Raw genomic sequence first — 24,504 nt, forward strand, 5'->3', positions numbered from 1 at the left:
TTTAGATTCTACCTATAAGTGATATCATATGATATTTGTTTTTCTCTGTTTGACTTGCTTCACTCAGTATGATAATCTCTAGGTCCATCCATGTTGCCGCAAATGGCATTATTTCATTCTTTTTTATGGCTGTATTCCATTGTATATATGTACCACATCTTCTCCATCTATTTCTCTGTCAATGGACATTTAGGTTGCTTCCATTTCTTGGCTATTGTAAATAGTGCTGTCAAAGCTGTCATATTCTAAAATTTGACTTTCTGGATTTTCAGTAACAGTTATCAAAGGCTTTTTCCATTTTTAGGTTATGAAGAAATTATCCCATGTTTTAATCTAATACTTTCAGTTTTTAATTTCTTTAAAATTTATTTATTTATTGGCTGCTTTGGGTCTTTGTTGCTGCATATGGACTTTCTCTAGTTGCAGCGAGTGGGGGCTACTCTTCATTGTGGAGCACCGGCTCTATGTGCACAGACTTTACTAGTTGTGGCACCTGGGCTCAATAGCTGTGGTTTGCGGGCTCTAGAGCACAGGCTCAATAGTTGTGGAGCTGTTGCTCTGCCGCATGTGGAAGCTTCTCTGACCAGGGATTGAACCTGTGTCCCCTGCACTGGCCGGTGGATTCTTAACCACTGCACCTCCTGGGATCTCCCGTAGTTTTTAATTTTTAATCTGATATACACTATGAAGTATGTATCCAATTTTATCTATTTTGAAATGGTTATCCAATTGCCCCAACACTGCTTATTAAAAAGCCCATCCCCTTACCCTAGCAAACTTGAGATGCCATCTAAAGCAAACACTAACGTTTGTATGCACTTGGCTCTGTTTCCAGACTTGTTCTGAACTTGCTGCTCCATTGATCTATTTGCCTATTCCTGCATCAATACCACATTGTTTTAATAGCTGGTTGGGCTAGCTGTCCCCTCAGTCTGCCATTCTTGTTTATTTTATTATAAAATCTTTAGAATCAGCCTGTCTAGACTCAGAAAATAAGTTATTAGGTTTTAACATTAAGGATGTTTTTGTTAACTTTTACATGATGACTTGGAGAAAACTGGCATCTCTGTGATGTTGAATCATTCCATCCAAAAATGAGAGAGATCTTTCCATTTGTTCAAGCCTACTTATGTTATCTTTGGGAATGTTTTATAATTTTCCTCAAGTAGTTCCTTGTGTACTTCTTTATTGCTAGGTTCTTTTTTTTCTTTTCTGTTGTTATTGTAGTTAGGGTCCATTATATCTTCTAGTTTGTTATTGTAAATAGAAACTACAGCTATTTTTGTATGTAAATTTAATATCCTGTTCCTATATCAAATTCTCATATTGTTAGTATGAATTTAAGACTTGATTCTCCCAGGGTTTTCCAAGTATGTTATCACATCACATCATCCATAAATAGAAATCTTTTTTTTCCAATTCTTTTCTTTTTCCATTTTTACAGTTCCAATTTTTTCTCCTGAGCCCTAATTATTTTTTTCAGAGCTAAGAGAGATGGAATGTTGGACAGAAGTCTCTGGGCAGGTGGGAGGGACTGCAGTCTGGAGCACAGGATAGAGTCTGACCAACATAGGAGAGGCACCTTTCTCTGCAGAAAGCAGAAGGCAGTAGAGCGTGAGCCTTTGGCTTGTTAATCTCCTCCAGAGAGAGGGATCATGGGGTGGAGGTGTCAGCCTCTGGAAGAAACCAAGGCCAGAAAAGAGGAAAGGGTAAAACAGCCCCCACTCTAGTGCTATGGAGGACACAAAGCTTAGTATTGAGCCAAACCCACTCCAAACTAGCCTGGGTCCTGACTTTTCTGGTGAGATCTGGAAAATTCATTCACAGTTTGCTGCCAGATAAATGAATAAACAAATGTTTATTCCTGGTCTTCATGCCCTTGGGTCATTCCTTCCCCGAGTGTGGAATGATCCTAGTGACTTGATTCTAACAAAAGGAATAGACAAATTGGTGAGAAGTCACTTTCAAGATTAGACTGTGCCCTCTCTGATGCTTTCCTGTCACTCTGATGGAAGCCAGCTGCCCTATGGAGAGGTCCACATCAATGGCAAGGAACTGATGTCTCCAGCCGATGGGGAGCATTGGCCTGAGGCCGTCAACAGCCATGTGAGTGAGCATGGAAGTGCATCCTCTCCCAGTTGGGATCTGAGATGACCGCAGCCCTGACCAGCGCCTTGATTACAGCCTTGTGAGGGATCCTGAACCCCAGGAGTAGCCTAAGCTGTCCTTTATTCCTAACTCCCAAAAAATATAATAAATGTACTTTTTAAACACTAAAAAAAAAAGAGAGAGAGAGAGAGAGTGAGAGAGAGACCTATAATTTTGTAGGAAGGAGTTAGGTAACCTTAAGAATCCTATAAATGGTTAAATCAAAACTCCTTGCCTTCAAGGAATCATCTGATTCAGTTTATGTCAATGGTTGTGTATACTAGCAACACTTCACAATCTCAAAGAAAATATCAGTTCTAGGTCCCATCGCTAGAGATTTAATTTGGGGATGGAGCCCCAGGGAAGCTGCAGTTTTGGAAGGCTCCCAGGTGGTTCTAATGGAGCCAAAGTTGGGAGTCCTATGCTTACCCTACGGATGCCTGGGTCTGTGTTACCTGTGTCTCCTTGGTCGCTAGGAGGCAGCCACCTAGCTCAGGTGTCCGGAGGAGTATCGCCTTCTTAAGTCAAACTCGGAGTGCTGCTACACAGAAGCCTGGGACCCAGCCCCTGTATTTTACAATTTAGATTGCTCATTTCTACTCAGTGCTTCCTGTGCAACCTGGAAAGGGCTAGGCACTTTTTAAAACAAGAAACGCCTGAAGCTCAATGAAGTGAAAGGACTTTCACCTTCTTATTTTCGGCTGTTGTGATACCTGCTGTATCCGCAGAGTCTAGAATAGTGCCTGGTACCTAGTAGGTTCTCAATAAACAGGAGTCTTAGGAACGAACTGCCGTAGAAGACGCTGGAAGGATAGTGAGTGAATTCCAGGTAACCCTGGATCATTTTTCACTGTAACAGTGGATCACTGAAACGCGTTTCTATTTCTGACTTTCCGGGCAGAGACCTCCGATACCATCTGGTCTGCGGCTAAAAGAGCCTGGCTCCCGGTACCTCCCTGCCGCTGCCCCACCGCTCCCAGACCGAAGACCTGTCCTAATAAGGTAGCGCCGGGAATGGGCTCGGAGTTGCACGACTAGGCACATCCTGCCTCGCGCACGCGCACAGCTCCTGCGCTGGTCTCCTGAGGAGCCGGCGCAGGCTCAGAGAAGAACTTTCTTCCCGCTGGCTCCGCCCAGCTCGCTCCCGGGGGGCGGGGCGAAGGCCCGGCTGCGCGAAGCGAGGAAGAGGCTGCGCGCATGCGCGGAAGGAAGCTGAGGGGCGGGGTGGCCGTGGCCGGCCGGGCTCGAGCGAGTTGAGAGAAAATGCAGGTGAGCAGGTCGGGGGGTCGCGACGTCTGGGGGCTGTGGCGGCTCGTTTGCCCCGCTGGGTCTGCGCGGGCAGCGGGCTGTCCTTGCCGGGCCTGAGGGAAGCGCCGGACGCCGCCAGCGCGGAGAGGCCACGCGAGGCGAGGTCGGCGCAGGCGCAGTGAGGGCGGGCGGGCGTGGTCGCACGGGTCCGCGGGCTGGGCGTCTTCACCCCGTGTGTCCCACCCCCACATCTCAGTCCTTGGGGCTGCCGCTCCCCGAGGTCGGCTCCCCTGGGGCCTGTGAAGACCGCTCCGGATCTCACCTGACGGAGTTGCTTCCTACTTGTTAGCTGTCTTAGCGAGCACCTGGGCAGGTGCGTTATGGATCCCTTCACGGATGTGGAAGCTGAGGCTTGGACCAGTGGACCGGGGGGGGGTCCCCAGAACTTAACCCAGCGGCAGAACCCGTGTTCCTGACTCCACCTAGAGCTGAGTAGGGGGTTATTACAATCTCTCCCCTACTGCTGCCCCCCCAGCGTTGGTGTTCAGGTTGAGGTGCGCCCACTCTGGATTCCCTGGCTTCCAGAGCTCAGCCCGAGGGTCCCGCAGCCCAGTTACTTTGCATCTTAAAATGGATAAAACCAAATCCCCAAAGCATCAGGAATTTGTAATGGAGTTTGAGTAACACACATGGAAAAGTGAAAAAAAAATGACACCGTGGCAATGGATGCTTTTATGAGAAAATCTCTTGACAACTCAATTTTGTCACTGTCGAAGGGTCCGTCTCCAAAGCTCATTCTGCTGTCTCCCAGATCTCGCTGTGGTCAGGAATCCCGATGAACTCATCTCTGACTTGGTGGCAAAAGGGAAATGGAGTTATTGTGGGTTTGGGGGCTGGAGAGGATGATCAAAACTCAGGGCTCCCCCAGCCTCCTTTGCATTCTCTGTCCTTCAGGTCTCAGCTTCAAAACGTCACCTCTTCAGAGGCCTTCCTGACCACCCTGTGGAAAGGATTCTGTTTGTTTTTCTTTTGAAATATTTTATCAGGACCGGGACAAGGAGCTGGGGCTGGACCCTGGTTATCCCGGTGCCCTTTCCAGAGCTCCCTGGTTTCATATTCCAGACCAGGACTGTTAGCAGTGTTCCTGCCAAACCAGGGTTTGGGCAGCTGGGTTCCGGAGCTAAGAGCCCACCTTGACACTTATCCTTCTGACGTTTGATCATCGTAAATTTGACTCGTTCCAGCCTGGTGCTGTCTTCCTAAACGCACAGCTTTCCAGGCTTGTGAGGATTAGCCAGGTTTAGGATTAGACACAGGTAAAGAGCTTCACAGAGTGCCCAGCACCTAGGACTCAATAAGCGTCAGCCGTTGTGAGCTGCTCCACTGAGTCTCAGCTCTTCCTCTCAGGTTTGGCTGTTAGAGAGTCAGTCAGGCTCTCTTCCCTCTGATTCTCCTGCAGCCACTCAGGACGTTCAGGTGCTCGACATCTCTGCACTCAGGCCCTTTGCACAGGCTGGTCTGTCAGCCTGGAAAGTAATTTCCTGAGTTCTCACTCCTCTGTCTGATTCATTCTCACCTTCCAGTGATGGTTAAATGTCACCTCTTCTGAGAGAACGTCCCTGCCCATCCTGTGGGATGCAGGCCTCCTGGAACTCTCTAGCTCAGCAGCCTGTTGGTCATTGCGTTTGCCATAATTCATAGTATATCTTTGTATATTTAATTATTCATTGCCTGTCCCTTCCTCTCACTTGTAAAATAGGTGACTTTGACATTCACTATGCTTCCCTACTATCTGGTACAATAATTTACATATAGTAGGTACTTAATATATATCATTGGATGGATCACTCTGAGTCATTAATGAAAACACTGACCAGAAGCCAGGTCAGAGCCTCGGTATCAGCATTGATGTCTATCTGCACGTCGTAGCCTGATTTTTACCCCAAGGCAGGAAGATTGGAGCAGGGCTTGTGGGTCTTTTGACATTTTTTCAGAAATAGGCCACAGAATAATTTGGTGTGAATTCCCGTTCCCACCACTTTCCCATTTGACCCCTTGCCCAACATGGCACCCTCCACAGTGGACTTGGCACTCATGGTATCCTTCGTCTACCTGCTCTAGGACCCCAATGCAGACACTGAGTGGAATGACATCTTACGCAAAAAGGGCATCTTGCCCTCAAAGGAAAGCTTGAAGGATCTGGAGAAGGAGGCAGAAGAGGAAGAGCAGCGGGTCCTCCAGCAGTCCATTGGTGAGCGTCCTTGTATTCTTTATTCTGGCTCTGTCTCCCTAGGAAACAGTTCGCCAAGCCTCCAGCTGCTTTGGTAGAAGGATCCTTCGAGCAGCAGCCGGGAGCCAGGGATTGGAGTGCTGTGCTGGATGCTGCCTCTGGGACCTCAGGCGGGTCACAGGGCATCTCTGGCATCAGCTTCCTGGGCTATAGAATTAGGGGGACTTCAGAGGCTCCCTCTGTTTGCATAGTTCCTTGTCTGCGTCGGGTGAGCACATGATAACCCTGAAGAAAGTGTTTCCGAGTTTCAACTTTCTGGTCTGTGGTCTGTGTTGTATAATGTCATGGAAATCTGCTCAAAAGTTTCTATAGTGTTTGTGTTCTCCTGAGCGTATACTTTATTTTTGTGGTTTGATTGAAAATATTAAAATAGCTTGATCTGGGGAAGCATAAGATGCTTGCAGTGTATGGAGTCTAAGAGAGGGGCTTTCTAACAGGTAGTTGTATCACCTGCATTGAGATCACTTGGGGTGCTTGTCAAAAACAAACAAACAAAAAAACCAACCCAAAAAACAAGAAACACGACACACAGTCCCTACTGAATCAGAATCTGTGTGGGTGAGGCCCATGAATCTGCATTTTAAACCAGTGCTTCAGAGAGTTTCTGGTTCACACCAAAGATTGAGAACCATTGATCACAGGGGCTGGGATTTTTGACCCCTGTCAACATGTTAGAGCTAATTTAGAGAAGGATTTATTACAGAGCATTTATCCAGCAAATGTTTATGGAAGGACTGCTGTGTGCCAGGTGTTGTTCTGGGCAGAGGGGCTTTAGCTGTGCACGGGCTGGACAAAACCCCTGTCCTCTTGGAGCTTACGTTCTAGCGGGAGAGACAGACCGTGAGCGATACATAAGTTAAGGACAGGAAAAGAAAGCAGGAAGGGGTCGGAGGAGGGCTGGGTATAATTCTAGAAAGGGTCAGAGAGGGCCTCACTGGCAGTGACAGTTGAGTAGACCTGAGGAGGTGAATGAGCAAGTGGAAAGCATGTTGGAGAATGTGCCAGGAAGCCAGTAGGACTTGGAGACAGTACTAGGCGGTTCAGAGAGACAACTGGGGGTCAGACCATTTAGGACCTTGTAGCTTCTAGTGTGGATCTTGGCTTTGACGCCTAATGAGGTGGACGTCATTGGAGCTTTGAGCAGAAGAGTGACGTGCCCTCTGTTGACAGCACCATCCTGTTGTTGCCTTACCGAGTGCGGGCTGTTGGGGGGCAAGGCAGGAAGTGGGGAGACCAGTCTGGAAACGACTGCAGTAGTACCATTGGCAAGTGGTACCATAGGCTTGGAGCAGCGTGGTGGGTGGAAGTGGTCAGATCTGGGTGTATTTTGAAGGTAGGACCAACAGGATTTGCTTGTGGATCCTGTGAGGGGTGTGAGAGAAGGTAAGTTAGGGATGACTGCAGGGCTCTAGGCTTGGATGACCAGAAGGATGGAGCTACTGCCAGCTGAGATGAGGAAAGCTCAGGAGGAGCAGGTTTGGAGGTAAGATCAGGAACTGTATTTGGGACATGGTCACTTTGAGGTTTTTATTAGATAGAGATGGTAAGTGAGCAGTTGGGGATTCTTTCTCAAATCAGAGAAACATGGGCTGGAGGCATAAGTTCGGGAGTTGTCAGCATATTGGTAGTATTTAAAGCTGTGAGATGTGGACACCAGGGGAGTGGGTATAGGTAAGGAAGGGAAGGAGTCCAGTTAGCAAAGGGTCCAAGGGAGGGGCAGCCATAGAGGGAGGAGGAGAGGGGGCCAGAGGAAGATGGGCTTTCAGACAGGAGGCGGTGGTGAGTTTGGTCAGATGTGCTCATCGGTTGAGAAAACAGATGTCATTATTGAGCTTGATAAGAACAGTTTTGGGTAGTGTTGGGCTGGGGGGTCAGAGGATAAAAGCCTGATTTGATGTCAAGAAGCAAGAGTGTTTATGGCAATAAAAACAAAATACAGATTTTATAGCAGTTGATTAAAAGATTAAAAGAGCTGCCTACCACTCCCCAAGAGAAGACCAGGTGATAATCCCTTCGCTCTAGGAAGTGTGTGCTGGGGAGGACCCGGGTGAGTATCCTCCCATCTCCTCGCAGGCATGAGACCTGTTATGCACCTGTCTGTGAGTGTCTGTGCTTGAGGATCTGGCCAGGTTAACTCAAGCAAATACAACTCTCTTCTTTTGTAAACCTGGGAAACTTCCTGTTTGTATCCTTGTTGTTGTGTGGAGGTAAGAGAGCCAGGCCAGCAGATATCGACACAGTTCTATCTTTTAAAAACACCCTCCCCTTCTTATTTACTAGTATAACACCTTATGTACTTTTTATTTGGGTTTTTGTGGGCTGGGGGTCTTTGGGTGTTGAGTGTACTCCTTTAGGAGAAAAGCGAAGGGAGAAAAACCCAAAATGTATGTTTGTTCATCTTTTACATTTCTGGTTTCTTGCTAACTGAACGACATTCAGTGAAAACGTATGAGGACATGACTTTGGAAGAACTGGAGGATAATGAAGATGAATTTAACGAGGAAGACGAGCGTGCGATCGAACTGTACAGGTCGGTGCCGCCCAGTGGGGCTGCTTGGTTTCTTGTGTGGCGCTGAAATGTGTGTCCTCTGAAACATTAATAAACCTGGTAAATAAATAAATAAATAAACCTGGACCTTTGCAAAGATTGCTGTGTGAAAGGGGTGTCGTATGTGTGTGTGTGTGTGTGTGTGTGTGTGTGTGTGTGTGTGTGTGTGTAAGGAAGTGTAAGATGTCTCTCTCCTCCTTCTGTTGTGCAGGCAGCAAAGACTGGCTGAGTGGAAAGCAACCCAATTGAAGAATAAATTTGGAGTAGTTTTGGAAATCTCAGGAAAGGATTATGTTCAAGAAGTTACCAAAGCCGGTGAGGGCTTGTGGGTCATCCTGCACCTTTACAAACAAGGGTGAGCTGGTCTTATGACTGTCTTTAAATGTTCATTTGAATTTATGTCTTGAACATCTCAGGCTTAATCCACACCAGAGGGTTGTTGTTGTTGTTGTTTTAACTAGTGTTTTATGTGTTTTTGTTGCTGATTTGCCCAAACATTATTACCTAATTTTTGTCTTAAGACTTTCAGATTAATATTTATAGCTAATACAAATACCTCTGTTACAGTGTGGCATAGAAGACTTTTTTTTTTTTAATTGTAAATGAATTCCTCAGTCACTTGTCCTTCTGGAGAAACGCAGGCATTTCACAATTCCATGTAATGAATCATTCTTGTCAATGGCGAGGGTGACCTTTGTGAGAATTGTCCTTGGCGAGTGATGCAGTGGACCCCTGGTGCTTCTCACTTCCAGTTTTGTTCCCATCCTGCAGAGTCTAGTGCTTGTGTAGGAGTGCCTTTCAAGCAGGAAATGCTTTCTGAATCACACATTTTAAGCCCCGACTGTTCTCTCCTATAGAAGAGCAAGACAATTATCTTTTACTGTGGAGCTGTGTTTCTGACTTATTGTTCAGTCAAATTAAATTGAACTTTGGATTTTGAGTTCCTCACTTTGCCTAAACATATTAGAAAGTTTGTTCTGAATGTTAGTTCATCTTAGCTGGAGTAGCCGAATCACTCGTGAAGTCATTATGAGGTTTCCGTAGGGCAGAAGGGTAGTTGCACTTTAATATTTTTTTTAATGTTTATATTTTGGTTGCATTGGGTCTTCAAGCTCTCTCTAGTTGTGGCAAGCTCGGGCTTCTCAGTGCGGTGGCTTCTCTTGTTGAGGAGCACAAGCTATAGGCACATGGGCTTCAGTAGTTGTGGCTCACGGGCTCTAGAGCACACGGGTTTACTTGCCCCACGGCATGTGGGATCTTCCTGGACCAGGGATTGAACCCGTGTCCCCTGCATTGGCAGGCAGAGTCTTAACCACTCCACCACTAAGGAAACCCTGGTAGTTGAGCTTTATTGTGTACAAATGAAGAATCACAGTGGTTTCTTTTTCTATTTTATAGGATTCCCCTCTGCGCCCTGATAAATCAGCACTTCAGTGGACTTGCCAGGAAGTTTCCTGATGTCAAATTTATCAAAGCCATTTCAACAACCTGCATACCCAACTATCCTGACAGGAACCTGCCCACGATATTTGTGTACCTTGAAGGTGATATCAAGGCTCAGTTTATTGGACCTCTGGTGTTTGGTGGCATGAACCTGACAGTGGATGGTAAGGGCCTCTTTGAGTTGCATGTGGGAGATGCGGAGGGGATGCTTCTGTTGATGAGGGTGTCTGCTTACTAGACATGCATTAGGATGACTTGTCAGGTTCACCTTTGCCCCCATGTGAGTGATCGTAAAAAGGGAAGAAGCACATTGAATCTGTTATCTTAGATGAGTCATTGGGGGCAGTTAAAACTGGACTCTAGTAATTCTCAGTTAAAAGAGGGCGCCATGGACTTTAAAATATTTAATAGTAATGTCTGATGTGTTTTATTTGTCCCTACAGTTGAATATGCTTGTTTTTAGTTGTAGCTCAAGATCACATCATTCATTTCTTGTTGAATTCACATGAATGTTATAAGTAAGAGATGCTTATATGCATCTATATGTACATATATAAATCTCTATAGAAGTTTTTTCTCAGTTGAATAGTAGCTTTTAAAGTTTATTTAATTCTGCCTCTTAACTCCTAAAGTATATGTCTTTTAATTTTTTCTGTCTGTTAAACAGGAGGTGTTAAAATACATATGGACACATAACATGAGAGAGAAACTGAGGCCTGCAGGCTTCTTGCTAAATCAGATTCTTTATCTCTTTAGTGCAGTGAAATGTCCAGCTGTGCTTTAGGTAGTAGTCGTTAAAAACATGTGTTAAAATATGGCTTTATGTTCTACTTTATGTAACTCTATATAAGTTAATCAACTGGAAAAAGTATAACCATATACATACATACACACACACATACATGTCACATCAGTTATGCATTATTCCAGTGTTCAGAGACATACAGCATTTCACACTAAACATGTGTTTGCCTCTTATTTTGGTCTTTGAATATACCATGAGGGGAGAGATAGGTGAACAATAATAATTATAGTTTTTATTTCTAGGAAAAGTCTCATTTGAGGATTAGTGAATTTATAAAATAATGATTACTGCATATAAATGAACAATAATATTAAATACATCCACTTATACATACATGTGAATTTAAATATATTCTTAAGAATCAGAAATCTTAAAAAAAATATCTTTTTTAAGAAATTTGTTCACTTTGTATGACATTGAACCAGGGTACCTAGAGCTGAAAATACTGGTGTTATTCATCTCTGTGGAGCACTTTGAATTAATATGACTTTAGTAAAAATTGGTGTTCAGATTTTAACAGAAGTTTCTAATTAGCAGAGCATCACTTTAAACTAGGCTGTTGTAGAATCTCACACTGTCTCTCAGTCCTGCCTGGGGTCTTCTCTGCATTGGGAAAACACATCACTTGATTGTGTTTCACAAGGTCGCACACCCATGTGGAGTTTCACTGATTACAAGAGCATAAAATATAGGAACTGAACCTTTAGTCACGGATTCTTAATTTTCTGGTACTTTTAAAAATTATTACCACTTGGAACAAATCTATTAAATGTCATCATACATTGAGCCTTTGATTCTAATAGGTTGAGATATTGGACATGAGGTTTAAGAATTTCCTTTTGTTAACTAAAATTAAATTTATGATTAGATTGCCAGCAGGACTGTGAAAAGTGTTTCGTTTACATGTTTCATGCTGATTTCTTTCCTGGGAAATTGTGCAAGCTGAGAAACTAGCTGTTAGAAGAAAGATTTAGTCTCTGTTTTTTATTTTAGTTATCATAGAGTTTCAAATGTATGTAATATCTTATTTGATCTCATCTTCTGAAACAGTGTTTGCAGGTATTTTTGTTTTCCTTCTTAAGGGTCTGATTTTTCCCTTTCTTCTAGGCACCTTATGATTTATGGCCCTCAAATTGTCATCAAATGTTGATGATCATAGTTTCTGCTTAGAAAAACAGTGTGGCTTGAGGGCCCCCTGCAGACTGTGTCTTAGGCGATTTGCTTTTTCTTTATCACATAGAGTTGGAGTGGAAATTGTCTGAGTCTGGAGCAATCAAGACGAGCCTGGAGGAGAACCCCAAGAAGCCTATAGAAGATGTGCTGCTTTCTTCTGTGCGGAACTCCGTCCCCGCCAGGAGGGAGAGTGATTCCGAGGATGACTAAGGCTGCGGCCCTGGTAACCTGCTGAACTTTCTTGATGTGACACATCGTCTGAATTTTTTTAAAAAGGAAAGAGTAGGAGTGTATATTTTGGCCTTTAGCCTTTTATAATTATGTTTCAAATCTCATAGGTCTCAGAAATAATCATTGCCGGGAATCCTTTTACATTTCTTAGAACTATCTTTTTAAATTAATACTATTTCCTTAAGAAAAAAATAAAAGCCAGATATTAGTATGGCAGTTGTCTATGTTTCCTCACTTATATTTTAGGTAAGCCGTAAAACTATTCACTATTTGTTCACATAAAACTATAAAAAAAAGAAATACGGGTTTTTTTTTAATAATGTGAATAAATTATACAGTGGAAAAATTGCAAGCTAAATTTTGCATTTATATTATTATTTGTTTTTATTCTTTTATAGATGTAACAACAGGATTTTTTTTTTAAATTTTTTTGAGGTACACCAAGTTCAGTCATCTGTATTTATACACATATTCCCATGTTCCCTCCCTCCCTCGACTCCCCCCCACCCTCCCCGTCCTCTAAGGCATCATCCATCCTTGAGTTGAACTCCCTTTGTTATACAGCAACTTCCTACTGGCTATCTATTTTACAGTTGGTAGTATATTTATGTCTCTGCTACTCTCTCACTTCGTCTCAGCTTCCGCTTCACCGGAACCCCGCCCCCCCAAACCTCGAGTTCTCCAGTCCATTCTCTGCATCTGCATCCTTGTTCTTGTCTAGTCACTGAGTTCATCAGTACCATTTTTAGATTCCGTATATATGAGTTAGCATACAATATTTGTCTTTCTCTTTCTGACTTACTTCACTCTGTATGACAGACTCTAGGTCTATCCACCTCATGACATACAGCTCCATCTCATTCCTTTTTATAGCTGAGTAATATTCCATTGTATATATATGCCACATCTTCTTTATCCATTCATTTGAATAACAGGATTATTAACTCAAAAATAAAAAAGATTGCTAGGAAGACATTTTAGTATTTATCCTATTTAGAAGAAATAGGTAATTTTGTGAAAGAAATATTGTCTTATCAAAGCAATAACTAAAATATTCCAATATACTGCCATTTGGGGTAAAATATTTTTTCTGGTTAAAACTATTTTTTGTCTCAGACTGTTGAGATGTCAGTTAATCTCAGTTACTGTAAAGGTCACTGTAAATTCTTTTTTGGAAATAAATAGATATAAGCACGCACTTCAATAGATAAAGTATATCTCAGTCAGTCAGTAACAGACATAGCGAGATGTTTTCTGAACTAGAATCCTCTTAGCATTTACCACTAATTGTCAAATTGATGTGAACAGACTAATTAGGGGCGCTCTTATCCCCTAATACTTGTGTTGAGTGATGTAGTACTCACTGCTGGTTGAATCTTAAAAGTATGAATCAGAGGGCACAGAGTTCCTTCAGATTATTGTCATTTATTTTTGCAGTAATTCAGAGAAAAGCAGCTGTGACCCATTTTGTCTGTCTGAAGTGTCTGTATTAGTGACTTTGTTTTTCTACACACACGAGCCAGCACTGCTGATGTTACTCTGTGTCACAGTTTACCTTGAAGGGTTTCTCATGAAATTTTAATTGCAGGGTTGAAATAAGCTTGGTCAGTCTGTCATTCGCTGCTGGTCCTGTGGGTTAGATTTTCTGTTGTCAGCTGACATCGGAGTGAAATGCGGTGGTGAAAGTGTGGCTGCTGCATTGACCTGAGAGCTGCGTGCACACCTCCTAGGGGAGAGAACTGTGCCTGAATGTGTTTGGGGACTGTGTCCACTGTGACCAGACAGCAGGCTTCATCCCACTGTGGAGCCTCTATAGGGTGTAATTCTCAATATACCCTTTGCCACTTTGATCTCTGTTCCTGTGAAATCTTGCCTCTGTGCCAGACTCAGGTGCTTGCTTTGTGCTCAGAAGCTCAGGTGTCCCTGGACTGGGTTTGTGATCCCTGTCTGGCCACATGGCTCTCAGGCCCCACGAAGCTGTTCAGTCTTGCTGGCTGAACTTGATTTAAAAAGGGAGAGAGAGCAGCTTGTCTATCCTAAACTTAGTATCGTGATTTTGAACCTGAGGTGCACATTTCTGCACGTTGGATAATTCTGGGAGACTTCCCTGTATTGCTTACCATTAACTTCTTTCTGTGTCATTTGGAATGTTCGTGATGTGGTAGAGGTGATACAGCTGGGCTCGTAAGCATTGAGTTCATCTCATTCCAGAGCAGAAACACGCAGTGACCAGGCAAGAAAGATCCCAAGAGTCTGTCTCCTGATGTTGGGAGGAAAGGCTTATGGGGAAGGGTGTTGAGCAGGTGCTAGGTAACTCTTTCTGTAGTGGTTGGTGAGCAGTGATTCTGGAGAGTTGCAGTTGTAAGTGATTGGGAGAAGTGAAATGGAGTAAGACTGTAGAGTCGCCCCTTGGGATCCATGGGGGTTGACTCCAGGAGCGCCGTGGGGTATCTGCGGGTGTTCGGTCCCTCGCAGCTGACTCTGCACATCCTCAGTGTTTTCAGTCCATGGTTAGTTGAACCTGCAGAAACAGAGAGCCGACTGGATAATCAGATACTGTTGATTCTTCCTGATTTTCCTTATTTTGTAGAGGAGAAAAAGGATACAGTTAGGTTGTATACACCTACCTCATTGCAGACCTAAGTTTACATCCTCTTGTGCTGAGGTTGCAGACAGAGCGGCTTCCTAGGGTGTCTTCTTCCCTAAGGGCTTCAGAGAAGTCATCCAGGATGCAAAGACACTTTATGAGAGACGAGAAGGGGCTGCTTAGAAGGGGGTCCTCTGTCACTGATGCCTCCATTTCTCATCATTTATTAATTTCAGCTTTAAATTCAGTTTTCTTATGTAACAAGCCCAAATTTTGCCTAAGTGCTTTTCAAGTGCGACAGGCCAAACGTGTTGTGACTGTGTTGCCTACTTTAGAAGCATGTTCCTGTGAAAGTGGTTTTGTCCTATTTATGGAAATCAGTTGTTACTCATAAATAAACACAACCTTCTTGACAGGTGGGTTTCAACACACATTCTTGATGTTTACATTCATACAGCCAGTGGTCCGGGCTTTCTGCCCTCTGCACACTGCCCCGACTTGATTACTCCACAGGAGAACCTGTCACTCACTGCTACAAGGAGTTCCCTGGGTCCAGTCTCACTGCCCAAACCTTAAGTAGCCTCGTTTTTTGTGCATTCAGTCTCCAGTGAAGATGGGTCTGCTGTCCACAGCTAAGCCATCCCTCTGTACTTTTGACCCTGTTCTCTCCCGCATTCTTTTGTTCAGTAAATCATTGCCTTATCTCTGTCTCTGCCTTGATTGCGGTCTCAGGCAGTGAGTGTTCGGGTCCAGTGGTAGAGACTGCTACCTGCCTGCCAAGGATTCTCCAGCTCTGCTCGGGCAGCAGTGGGACCAGCTAAGGATTAAACTCCCAGCCTCCCTTGGACTACGGGTTGCCAGAGGGAGGCGGGCAGAAGTTGGCTGGGAGTTCTGGGCAAGCTTCTTAAGAAGGACAGACATAGTAGATGTGATTGCAGCGTACTTGGGTCGTAGGGTGTGCTTACAGAGCCAGAGCAGTGAGGATCTTTTTGATGCCACTGTAACCCAGCTCTTGATGGTCCTCTCTGGACTTCTCTTATTGGAAAAGAAGTAACTTCCATCTTGGTCTCTCTTGGAGAGAGATGCAGCTTATGCATCTCCCGTTAAAGACCCCTGCCCGTCATTAGTCAAAACCACAACCGTTCTAGCTTTCTACTCGCCGCTTTCAAATTGCTTGACAAAGCAGAGCAGTGTCTGTTCACTGCTTCTGCTTCATCATCAGTGCCCTCAGTAACTTCATGAACCAGACCAGGACTTATATTTCCATCTGTGAAAGACCAGATACTCTAAACAGCCCACCTGGTGGTAGCTCAATGTTGGATGGGACTTTTTTAATGTTCTTAAATGTGCTGCTGAGCTGTCAAAGGAAGTCATTTTCTGAGGCCAAAAACAAAGTGAAGGCAGAACTGCAGCAGGATTGGTGAGCCTGTTTACCCCCCAGGGGCATGTCCTCTATGGTGACACCAAGCTTCTATGAGGATGGATTGTGAGGGACAGGTGGCAGGAGATAAGCCTTCAGGGAGATCCGCTTCCAAACAGCTGGAATCCCAAAGGACTGCCTTCATGGGGGGAACCAGCACTGGTTGGAAAAGAGAACACAAGCACCCCTAAGAAGTCACTTATATGCCTTCCCTCATGTGGATTTGAATTCTCATGGTACATGTGTCTAAACATTTCTCATGTGAAGTTCTTAAAGAGGTGCTAAGTTGTAATGCCCCTGGGCTCTGGGCCAAAGCAACTGCATATCCACATAAGAAGAACTCAGCTTTAATTTAGCCCTCAAACACTTTCCACAGGGATGTGAGCTCAGAGTCATTAATCACAAACCCACAAATCACAGGACTCCTTGAATCCTGAATGAAAGCCTGCAAAAAAGAGTGCATTCAGACTGCAAAGATTGAGGGTTGTGGAATTTTCAGGACCAAAAATATGAGTGCATTTAATATGTTTAAATAAATAAAAGAGTAAAGAACAAGAGTTGCTTATATAAGTCCCTTATAAAAATAAGCATTGGGGGACTTCCCTGGTGGTCCAGTGGTTAAGACTTTGCCTTCTAATGCAGAGGGTGTGAGTTTGATCCCTGGTCAGGGAACTAAGATCCCACAGACCTCAGGGCCAAAAAACCAAAACATAAACAGAAGCAATATTGTAACAAATTCAATAAAGACTTTAAAAATGGTCCATATCAAAAAAAAAAAATCTTAAGCTTTTGAAAAAGCATTGGAAGGATGAATTCGTGAATTGTAAAGTAGAGCCAAATAATTACCCTGTATGTAGCACACAGAGACAGGTGGAAATATAAGAGTTAGGTTAAGAGATGTGGAGGAGAGGCTGAGACAGTCTAACACATCTCTTAATATTTTAAAAGGAGAGTATTGGAAATAGGTAATATTTGGAAAGATAAAGGTAGATTTTCCCGAACTGATGAAAAACATCAACCTTCAGATTCAGAAAGCTATACAGATTTTAAGTGAGTTAAATGAAATAAATCCACACCTTCATGTATATAGTGAAACTGCAGAATATCAGAGAAATTTGTAAACGCAGTCAGAAAGGTCAGATTACCTGCAATACAGTAACAGTAAGGCTCACTGCATTCTCAGCAGCAGCAGTGAAAACCAGAAGACTAATAGTATCTATGGGCTAAGAAGATGCATTAACAAACAGAAACTATCAACCAAGCCTTGTCAATACCCAGTGAAGCTGTTAGGAATGAGGATGAAATGGATGTTTCAGACATAGATTGAGTACATTTATCATCAAAAGATTCTCACTAAAGGAAATTTAGAGGATTTACTTTGTGCTGAAGGACAAAGATGAAAGCTCTGAGATTCAAGAAATCATAGTGACCAAAAAATTATGAGCAGATCTGAATGAACATTGACTTTTCAGAGCAGTAGAAACAATGTCTTATTTAGGACATGAAGATGAAATAGGGCACTGAAACATAGGGCAAAGTAGCACACAAATTGAAGGGGACTTAATTGGAGTTTAAATGTTCTTAGACCCTTAAAAAGTATTCAAGAGGTTGGCAGAGATATGGTTAAAAAATTCAAATAACAGTAAAATAAAAAAATTACATAACTTTTAAATTTAAACTTTTAAATAGTGTATGTGTGGGTGCTCAGTTAATTCAATAAAAGGCTAGATTGAAGAATAAAAAACAGAAAAGGCAGAACCATAGAAAATAAGGTGCTAGAAATCTGAACAGTGAGCATAATGAATGTAAATGGATAATGCTGTTAATACTTTTCACCATATGATCCTGCAGTCATGCTCCTAGGTACTCGAAACTTATGTCCACACAAAAACCTGCACACAAATGTTTATAGCAGCTTTGTTCATAATGACCAAACCGAAACAACCAAAATATCTATCAATAGATAAATGTATAAATAAATTGTAATTTGATACAATAGAATGTAATTCAGTGATAAAAAGAAATGAGCTACCAAGCCACAGCAAGCATGGCTGCTGAGTGAAATAAACCAGTCTGAAAAGACTGTCTAATGTATGATTCTAATTATAGGACATTCTGGAGAAGGCAAAACTTTGGAGATGTTAAAAGGATCAGTGGTTGCCAGGGACTCAAGGGGGAGTGTGAGAGGGTTGAAAAGGTAAAAGCACATAGGATTTTTAGAACAATGAAACTATTCTGAATGATACAATGAGGGTGGAGGTATGGCAATATGCATTTGTCAAAACCCCTAGAACTTTGCAGCACCAAGAGTGAATCTTAATGTATGCAAATTTTTAAAATCACTTAGGGAGTTGGGATACATGGATGGGACAAAGAATGTGACAAGACAATTAACTGTATTACAAATGTATGAAACAATCTTGTGGGAGGGGTTTGGGGGGAAGGTGCTGACCTAAGTAACCTTGTAAAAGACTGGAGTCTGTAAGATGAAGTGCAAAGGAAACTGCAGTTGATAAAGTAATTTCTCACATTGGTACATGTTAACAATTCTGATACTGCTATAATATTCTAGATTTAAACAAGTAAATGGATAGCAGACAGTGGGAACTAGGTGTTTCACTGTTAGAGTGTGAGGTTACAGAGAGCTGGGGGAAGAGCCTAATGTTCATGTAGACACAGGTGCTTACATATTTAGATACTGTAATACACAGGTTAGTAAACACCTCTCCTTGCTATATTGGTTTCCTTGCTCTGTCAGTTGAAGGGGCTTAAAAGCAGTGACACCTCCGTTGCAAAGACGACACCTACCATTCAGATATGGGTTTCTAATACTATTCCCTAAAAAAGAAACCAGAGCTCTTCAGAGAAGTGGCTGATTCTAAAACCGGAGCAGGAAATAGACAAGATTCTCCCAGATCATTTTGTAGTGCCAGGAAGTAAAGATGTGCTCAAAACAAAACCAAAAATCACAATGATGGCAATGTGTCAAAGGGATGCAGGAGTTTCCTAATGATTGGACAATTTGAACAACAAAGTACCAATAAATACTGGATTACAACCCAGAGTGTAAAGGAAATATCCATGAGTGCATACAGACAAATGATGGAAAAGATGAACAAGTGGGGAGAAGAGACCATCTGCGCAGAGTTCTGAGTCATTTATGTGGATGCTCCACTCTTAAGATAGTCCACACTTCAAGCATGGGCTGCACAGGGTGACTTCCTTCCAAAGTGAACAGTATGGAAAGGGAGGTGTAGCTTTACGGTGCAGAAAGCTCGCAAGCTCTATTGCAGCCTTGTGACCAAGGTTGAAGTCACCAGCAATAAGGCATGTTGCTAGTAAGGGCCCTGGATATGATGGGATGAAAATGATACCGGGTAAACTCTTTGGTCTTCCTCTCCCAAACCCATAACTGTGCCCAAACAACTGACAAATCCCAACTGAGGAACATTTTACAAAACAGCTCCTCAAAACTGTTAAAGTTACCAAAAACAAGGGAAATCTGAGAAACATTGAACCCACGCCAAGAGGTGCCTCAAGAGAGGTGACTACCTAATGTAATGTGGTGTCCTGATGGTATTCTAAAACAGAGAATGAGACTTTAGTTAATAATCATGTATCAAAATTGATTCATTCACTGTAACAAATGTTCCATCTTGATGTAAGATGCAGTAATAGAGGAATTGGGTGCAGGGTATATGGGTACGCTCTCTACTATTTTGTTAATTTTTCTGTAAATCAAACACTACTAAAAAATAAAGTCGATTTTAAAAGTATGATGGTTCATGAATCACATGAGACCAGAAATCGTAACTAGTGTAAGGAAGGTGGTGCTCGGCTCTAGGTTGCCATCTGTCTGTGATAAAGTGCCAGGGTTAGAGGGCACAGCTCTTAGTTTGGATTTGCCCAAGTGCAGAGCCTGAGCCAAGGGCTTGGATGCAGAGTGAGAGGCAGGAGCGAGGGGGCTGGGAGGGAGGCAGGAAGGGGGAAAGGCCAGCATGAGGGCAAGAATCTGTGGTCAGTGCTGTGGCCCTGGGAAGTCCATCCCTTAGGGCCCCTGAGAAGCCCACCCCTCAGTGTTGCTCACCCACGGGGGAGGCTGGGTCACTGATCCCTCAATCCTGGTCCCCACTGCTCAACCCCAAGGGAGTGAACTACTGTGCACTTGAGCTGCACCTGTGCAAGGGCTGAGCCTGTGTCTACCTGAGAGGAGGACCTGGACAGAAAGACAGGTGGGACACTGGTGGTGTACAGCCAGTCTGAGCTTGCCTGGAAGTTCGTTCTGCTTTATACTTTTAAAGAGCTTGTTTAGACATATTTAAATGTAGATTTTTGTCATGTGTCACTCTTGTGCATACATGAGAAGGAAAATAGAAACAAAATAAATCGGTTAAGGTAATCCTAAAATGTCCTTCCATTGAGTACAGCTCTGATACCCTGTGCTGCTGGCACTTCCTTGATTCTACCAGAAGGTGGCGAGCAAAACCAACTTGATCCCTGCAGCTGCCCGGCCAACAGCCACTGCAGGACACACCCTGACCTCGGAAGCGTCAAAAATGAGAGGGAAGGGTGCTTAGAATTGAGTTAGTTATATCCCATAGTGAATGAAGAAGGCTATTTAACTTGACCATTCTAGCTTTTAATTTTGAAAGTAGGTCGTAAACTCTGAAGCTGTTCACTGACATTTAAAATGTTGAAAGTACCAACTTCCTAATAGGAAAAATGCTGCTACTCTTCTTTGTATACCTATTAAAGCAAATACAGTATTTTTTTTAAAATTAAAGACCAATAATTCCTGTTTTGTAGGTAGCTTTCTCCAAGATGGTGATTTAAAAAAATTTAAAGAATCATTTCAAAACATGTATGTAGTTCATAAAAAGTTGTAGTTAGTAAAAAGTTGGGTAATTAACAGATCAATTCTTTACCTTTTTGCAAATGTTACAGAAAAGAATAAAAAACTTGCAACTGTTTGTTCTATCCCATGGATTTGAGATCCCCAAATACACACCACATGTGCGTGCGTGCACACAAGCAGGTTGGGTTGGACTGGTCTATACTGTGACTGTAGTATCTAAATGGAAGTTGGGATAGATCTGTCAGCTCCTTGTTACCCGCCCCTACTGACTTTGACTCCCAAAGGTTTTCTGATTCCGTCTTGATTTCCTAATGCTACTGGAAAGAAAATGGGAGAAGTCCAGTACACTTGGCAGTTGTATTTCTTACTAAAAATTAGTGCAGTTCCCAAACTTTCTGCCGAGGTACCCCAGATTCCCACAGCAAGTTAATGGGTGCTGGATATCCTAAGTTGTCAAGGGAAACACAGCAATACTGCCCATTTATTGAACATGACAGCAATTGCTATCTCCAAGGAGTTCACAGCATTGGCATTAGTTTGCACTACCCCTCTTTTGATGATGTCATATCTTTCCTAAGCTGGGTTTTTGGCAGTTGCTATGCTAAAAGCAGATACATCTCAAAAATCAACCTGAAGCAGGAAATGAGGGTGGCAGTGTCAAATTCCAGGGTGGGGAAAGTGTGAAGTGCCAAACAGGCTCTCACATGCCATTAATAAATAATAAACTTATTTTTTCTTTCAACTTCCATATATATATATATATTCAAACAGCTAAAAGTTTTTAGGACATAAGTGCCTGTTAAGTTGTTTGGCCCTAACTACTTAATAAAAGAAACTGGTACATATTTCTTTTGGTGTAGGGGCATAGTGAAAAATTTACTGAGTTGTGAACCAGAGGAAGTTTGGGAACCTCTAGTAATGGGTATTCTGGTTTATAATTAAATATGGATTATAGCAGTTGGTACAAATCCATCCCTGAGACTTGATTAGCTCTAAGTTAAAGGATAATCTTGACTGTGTCAGGCTGAGGACTACACCCTGAAGCCTGGTGTGACTCCGGATTACCCTGGGAGCCAACTGTCGTGGAGGTTTTATCTTTATCACCATTTGCAGCACCTGCAGTGGTTTCTCATGGTGCCATTAACGCCTGTTTAACCTCCTTGTACCTCAGTTTTCTCATCTGTAAAAAGGATCCAACCTAGACGGTTATTGTGAGGATTAAACAAGCTGAGATTTGTAACGTGTTTAGAACAGTTTGCTGATGTTTTATTGTTGTTGATGTTGTAATAATAGTAATTGCCATCACCGTCAGCAGCAGCAGCATCCTATTTTTGAAAGCACAGAGCCTTTGGCATCATGGTCGTTTCACTCATTTGAGATTAAGTGCTTGGTCCTAGTACTTGTGATTATAAACTGGGCCTCATATGACCCAGAAACTCTACCAGTAAGTTTGTCAGTACAATTTGGGAAGAATCTTAAATTGCATCTCTTCACATTCTTATTTGGGGAGCTTCATGAAGTTTTCTTCCCTTTTTTATTTCCACCATTACACAGTCCTTCGGTGTAATCTGTTTTTTCCCCTGCTCTTTTACATTTTGCTTAGGATGTTAGGAAATACCCATCTCTCTCTAGATGATCCTTTTCTTCCTCAGTGTCCTAGTGAGTAAAATTCTCAGTCCAAAGCATACGAGGCTTTTATGTTCTCACACTGTTTCATTTATCACTTTCCAAGGCAACTCTCCTCCACATGGATTAAATGCTGGGGGTTTTTTTGCCTTGATTTTTCACTATTTAAAGTCTCTACTGAGTGACGGTTGTGTGGTCGCAGACGGTTCATCAGTCCTCTTAACGGACGCACCCTCTCAATTACAGGACCGGCATCATCATGGAAAGAGGGCCCCGTGCTGGGCTGTTCAGCATCCGGAACTTTCCCGTCCTCATCCGGGATCCTAAATGTGAATTCTTTCCGAATAATGTACCGCTCATAGAGGCCCGTGACTGCATTCACGGAGAGTAGGATGAAGATTGCCAGGCTTCAAGGCACGTCTTTCATTTTCCATTGTGTTAGAGTGTGTCTGAGAGAGAGAAATGGCATTAGCCACCAGGATATGAAGCAGAACTTCCCTGGACTGGAGAACTCCCTCCGAGGCTCTTTGTTTCATCTTGCCTTGCTTTTCTTCCACAGATCCTACTGCTGTATTCAGCCAGACGTGTCGTAGGCAGTGAGAGGTCTTGGGAGAATGAACTTTCAGTATTGCTGGATACATTTTCATGCTTCAGTTAGTAAACAGTGGGTGGGGGCCTGGTGGGTTCTTCAAAGTGAATTCTGAGTCATATTTGATCTGCTCTTCTAGTGATTTTCTAACACGTTATAACATGTTAAATAGAAACAGTTCCTCCTGCACTCTCCTTGTGTTTGTGACCTCCCATAGTTCTCATCCTAAACCCAATAAGTGCCTCATTTAAAGAAAGAAAAAAGGAAGGGAGGGAGGGAGGGAGGGAAAGAAAGATGGAAAGGGGGAGGGAGGGAAGAATCATTGTTATTTGAAAGCCCTGTGTTGGCAGCTATTTTTAAGTTAATGAGTTTGTCCTTCTCTTTTGCAAATAGAACGGTAGGTGGGTCAGAGGCTTTGCCATTTTTGTTCAGGGCTTTTCTTTGTTTGGAAAGTACCCTAAGAAAGGTTTTGTTAGTTTTGGATTGGCACCTACAGTGGAGGAAGCTTCTGCAGAGGGTTTTTGCATGATCTAATGGCACCTGTATCAGGGTTTGAGTCCATGGTTCTAGGAAAAACTTTTAAATAACAGTAATAGAGTTTAAGAAACAAAGTTTCTGCTAAAAGTCCACAAAGCATTATCCTTTATTGACCAGGATTTGCTCTTGGATGCGTATAAATGTTTGCAGAAGCAAAGAAATTCAACACCTAAGAGCTCCTGAAGGCTTTCCAAGGCCACTACCTTGCAGTGTCCTCTTTTGGAGACAGCAGGCCCGCTGAGTTAGCACTTAAGAACCCAGGGAACTCAACACATACTCAAATAAAAGGACAGTTAAGCAGGGGCTTGCAGCTCAAGAAGCAATCTCTGGTTGCATGTGCAGCTGCAGCAAAGTAAGTTAGCCTCTGCCTGGAGCCTGCAGAAGAATCAGGTCAGGACCAGCAGTCACTGTGAGGCTGGTCTGAATGGTGCATAATTAGTTTGCCCTTTCCTAGGGAGAAAGTGTCTTTCTATTGGATTTCTCTAGAAGTGTGCAGAATAGGCAGGTATCCCTGGAGCATCTGATCACAACTGTGCAAGGCCAGGCAGAAAGAAACAAAGGATGCTGAGAGGATCCTGGGGCAGGTTGGTGGCGTCGATGTGTGAAGTTTAGCCTGCAGAGATTTGGGCAGAACCAGAGTACCTACCAAGTGGTTGAGGAGTGTGTGTCCCAGCGTTAGATCACCCCAGTCTGAAAGCTACCTTTCCTGCTCAGTAGCTGTGTGACTTTGGACAAGTTACTTAACTTTTCTGAGCTTCAGTTTCCTCAACTGTAAAATATAGACAGTAATGATACGGACCTCAGGGCTGTTATAAAGATCAGTATTATAACACAAATTAATTTCTGTATCTTGCTTAGAAAAGGGCCTTACTCTGATAAATGCTAGGTAAATGTGTAAGTGAATTTTTTCATCAGATTTGGAGTTCCAGCTGCTATTACTGCCCCACAACCCACCACAAACCTAGTGGCATAAACAACCACCTTTGTGTTACACTCACAAATTC

The 24,504-nt window shown here is 43.1% G+C and overlaps 1 protein-coding gene across 2 annotated transcripts; it reads left to right on the forward strand.

The window, feature by feature from the left end:
- Positions 1 to 3,257: 3,257 nt before the first annotated feature.
- PDCL3 (phosducin like 3) lies at positions 3,258 to 23,157 on the forward strand. Of its 2 annotated transcripts, XM_057742780.1 has the most exons (7): positions 3,299 to 3,417; positions 5,518 to 5,647; positions 8,126 to 8,216; positions 8,446 to 8,589; positions 9,633 to 9,841; positions 11,723 to 11,878; positions 22,621 to 23,157. In XM_057742780.1, the coding sequence occupies exons 1-6, from the start codon at positions 3,412 to 3,414 to the stop codon at positions 11,863 to 11,865; spliced, it is 723 nt and encodes a 240-aa protein (XP_057598763.1). In that variant the 5' UTR covers positions 3,299 to 3,411; the 3' UTR covers positions 11,866 to 11,878; positions 22,621 to 23,157. The 2 variants fall into 2 exon arrangements, with proteins under 2 accessions (XP_057598762.1, XP_057598763.1); XM_057742779.1 differs by lacking the exon at positions 22,621 to 23,157 and having other exon boundaries at positions 3,258 to 3,417; positions 11,723 to 12,052.
- The last annotated feature ends 1,347 nt before the right edge of the window (positions 23,158 to 24,504 follow it).

This window comes from Hippopotamus amphibius, chromosome 7, assembly GCF_030028045.1.
Source record: "Hippopotamus amphibius kiboko isolate mHipAmp2 chromosome 7, mHipAmp2.hap2, whole genome shotgun sequence".
NCBI lineage: Eukaryota > Metazoa > Chordata > Mammalia > Artiodactyla > Hippopotamidae > Hippopotamus > Hippopotamus amphibius.

Bases quoted from the DNA above. Each gene is read 5' to 3' on its own strand.
- PDCL3 (XM_057742779.1), top strand. The intron at 8,217-8,445 runs GTCGGTGCCGCC...TCTGTTGTGCAG, and splicing joins CGTGCGATCGAACTGTACAG to GCAGCAAAGACTGGCTGAGT. The intron at 9,842-11,722 runs GTAAGGGCCTCT...TTTATCACATAG, and splicing joins CATGAACCTGACAGTGGATG to AGTTGGAGTGGAAATTGTCT.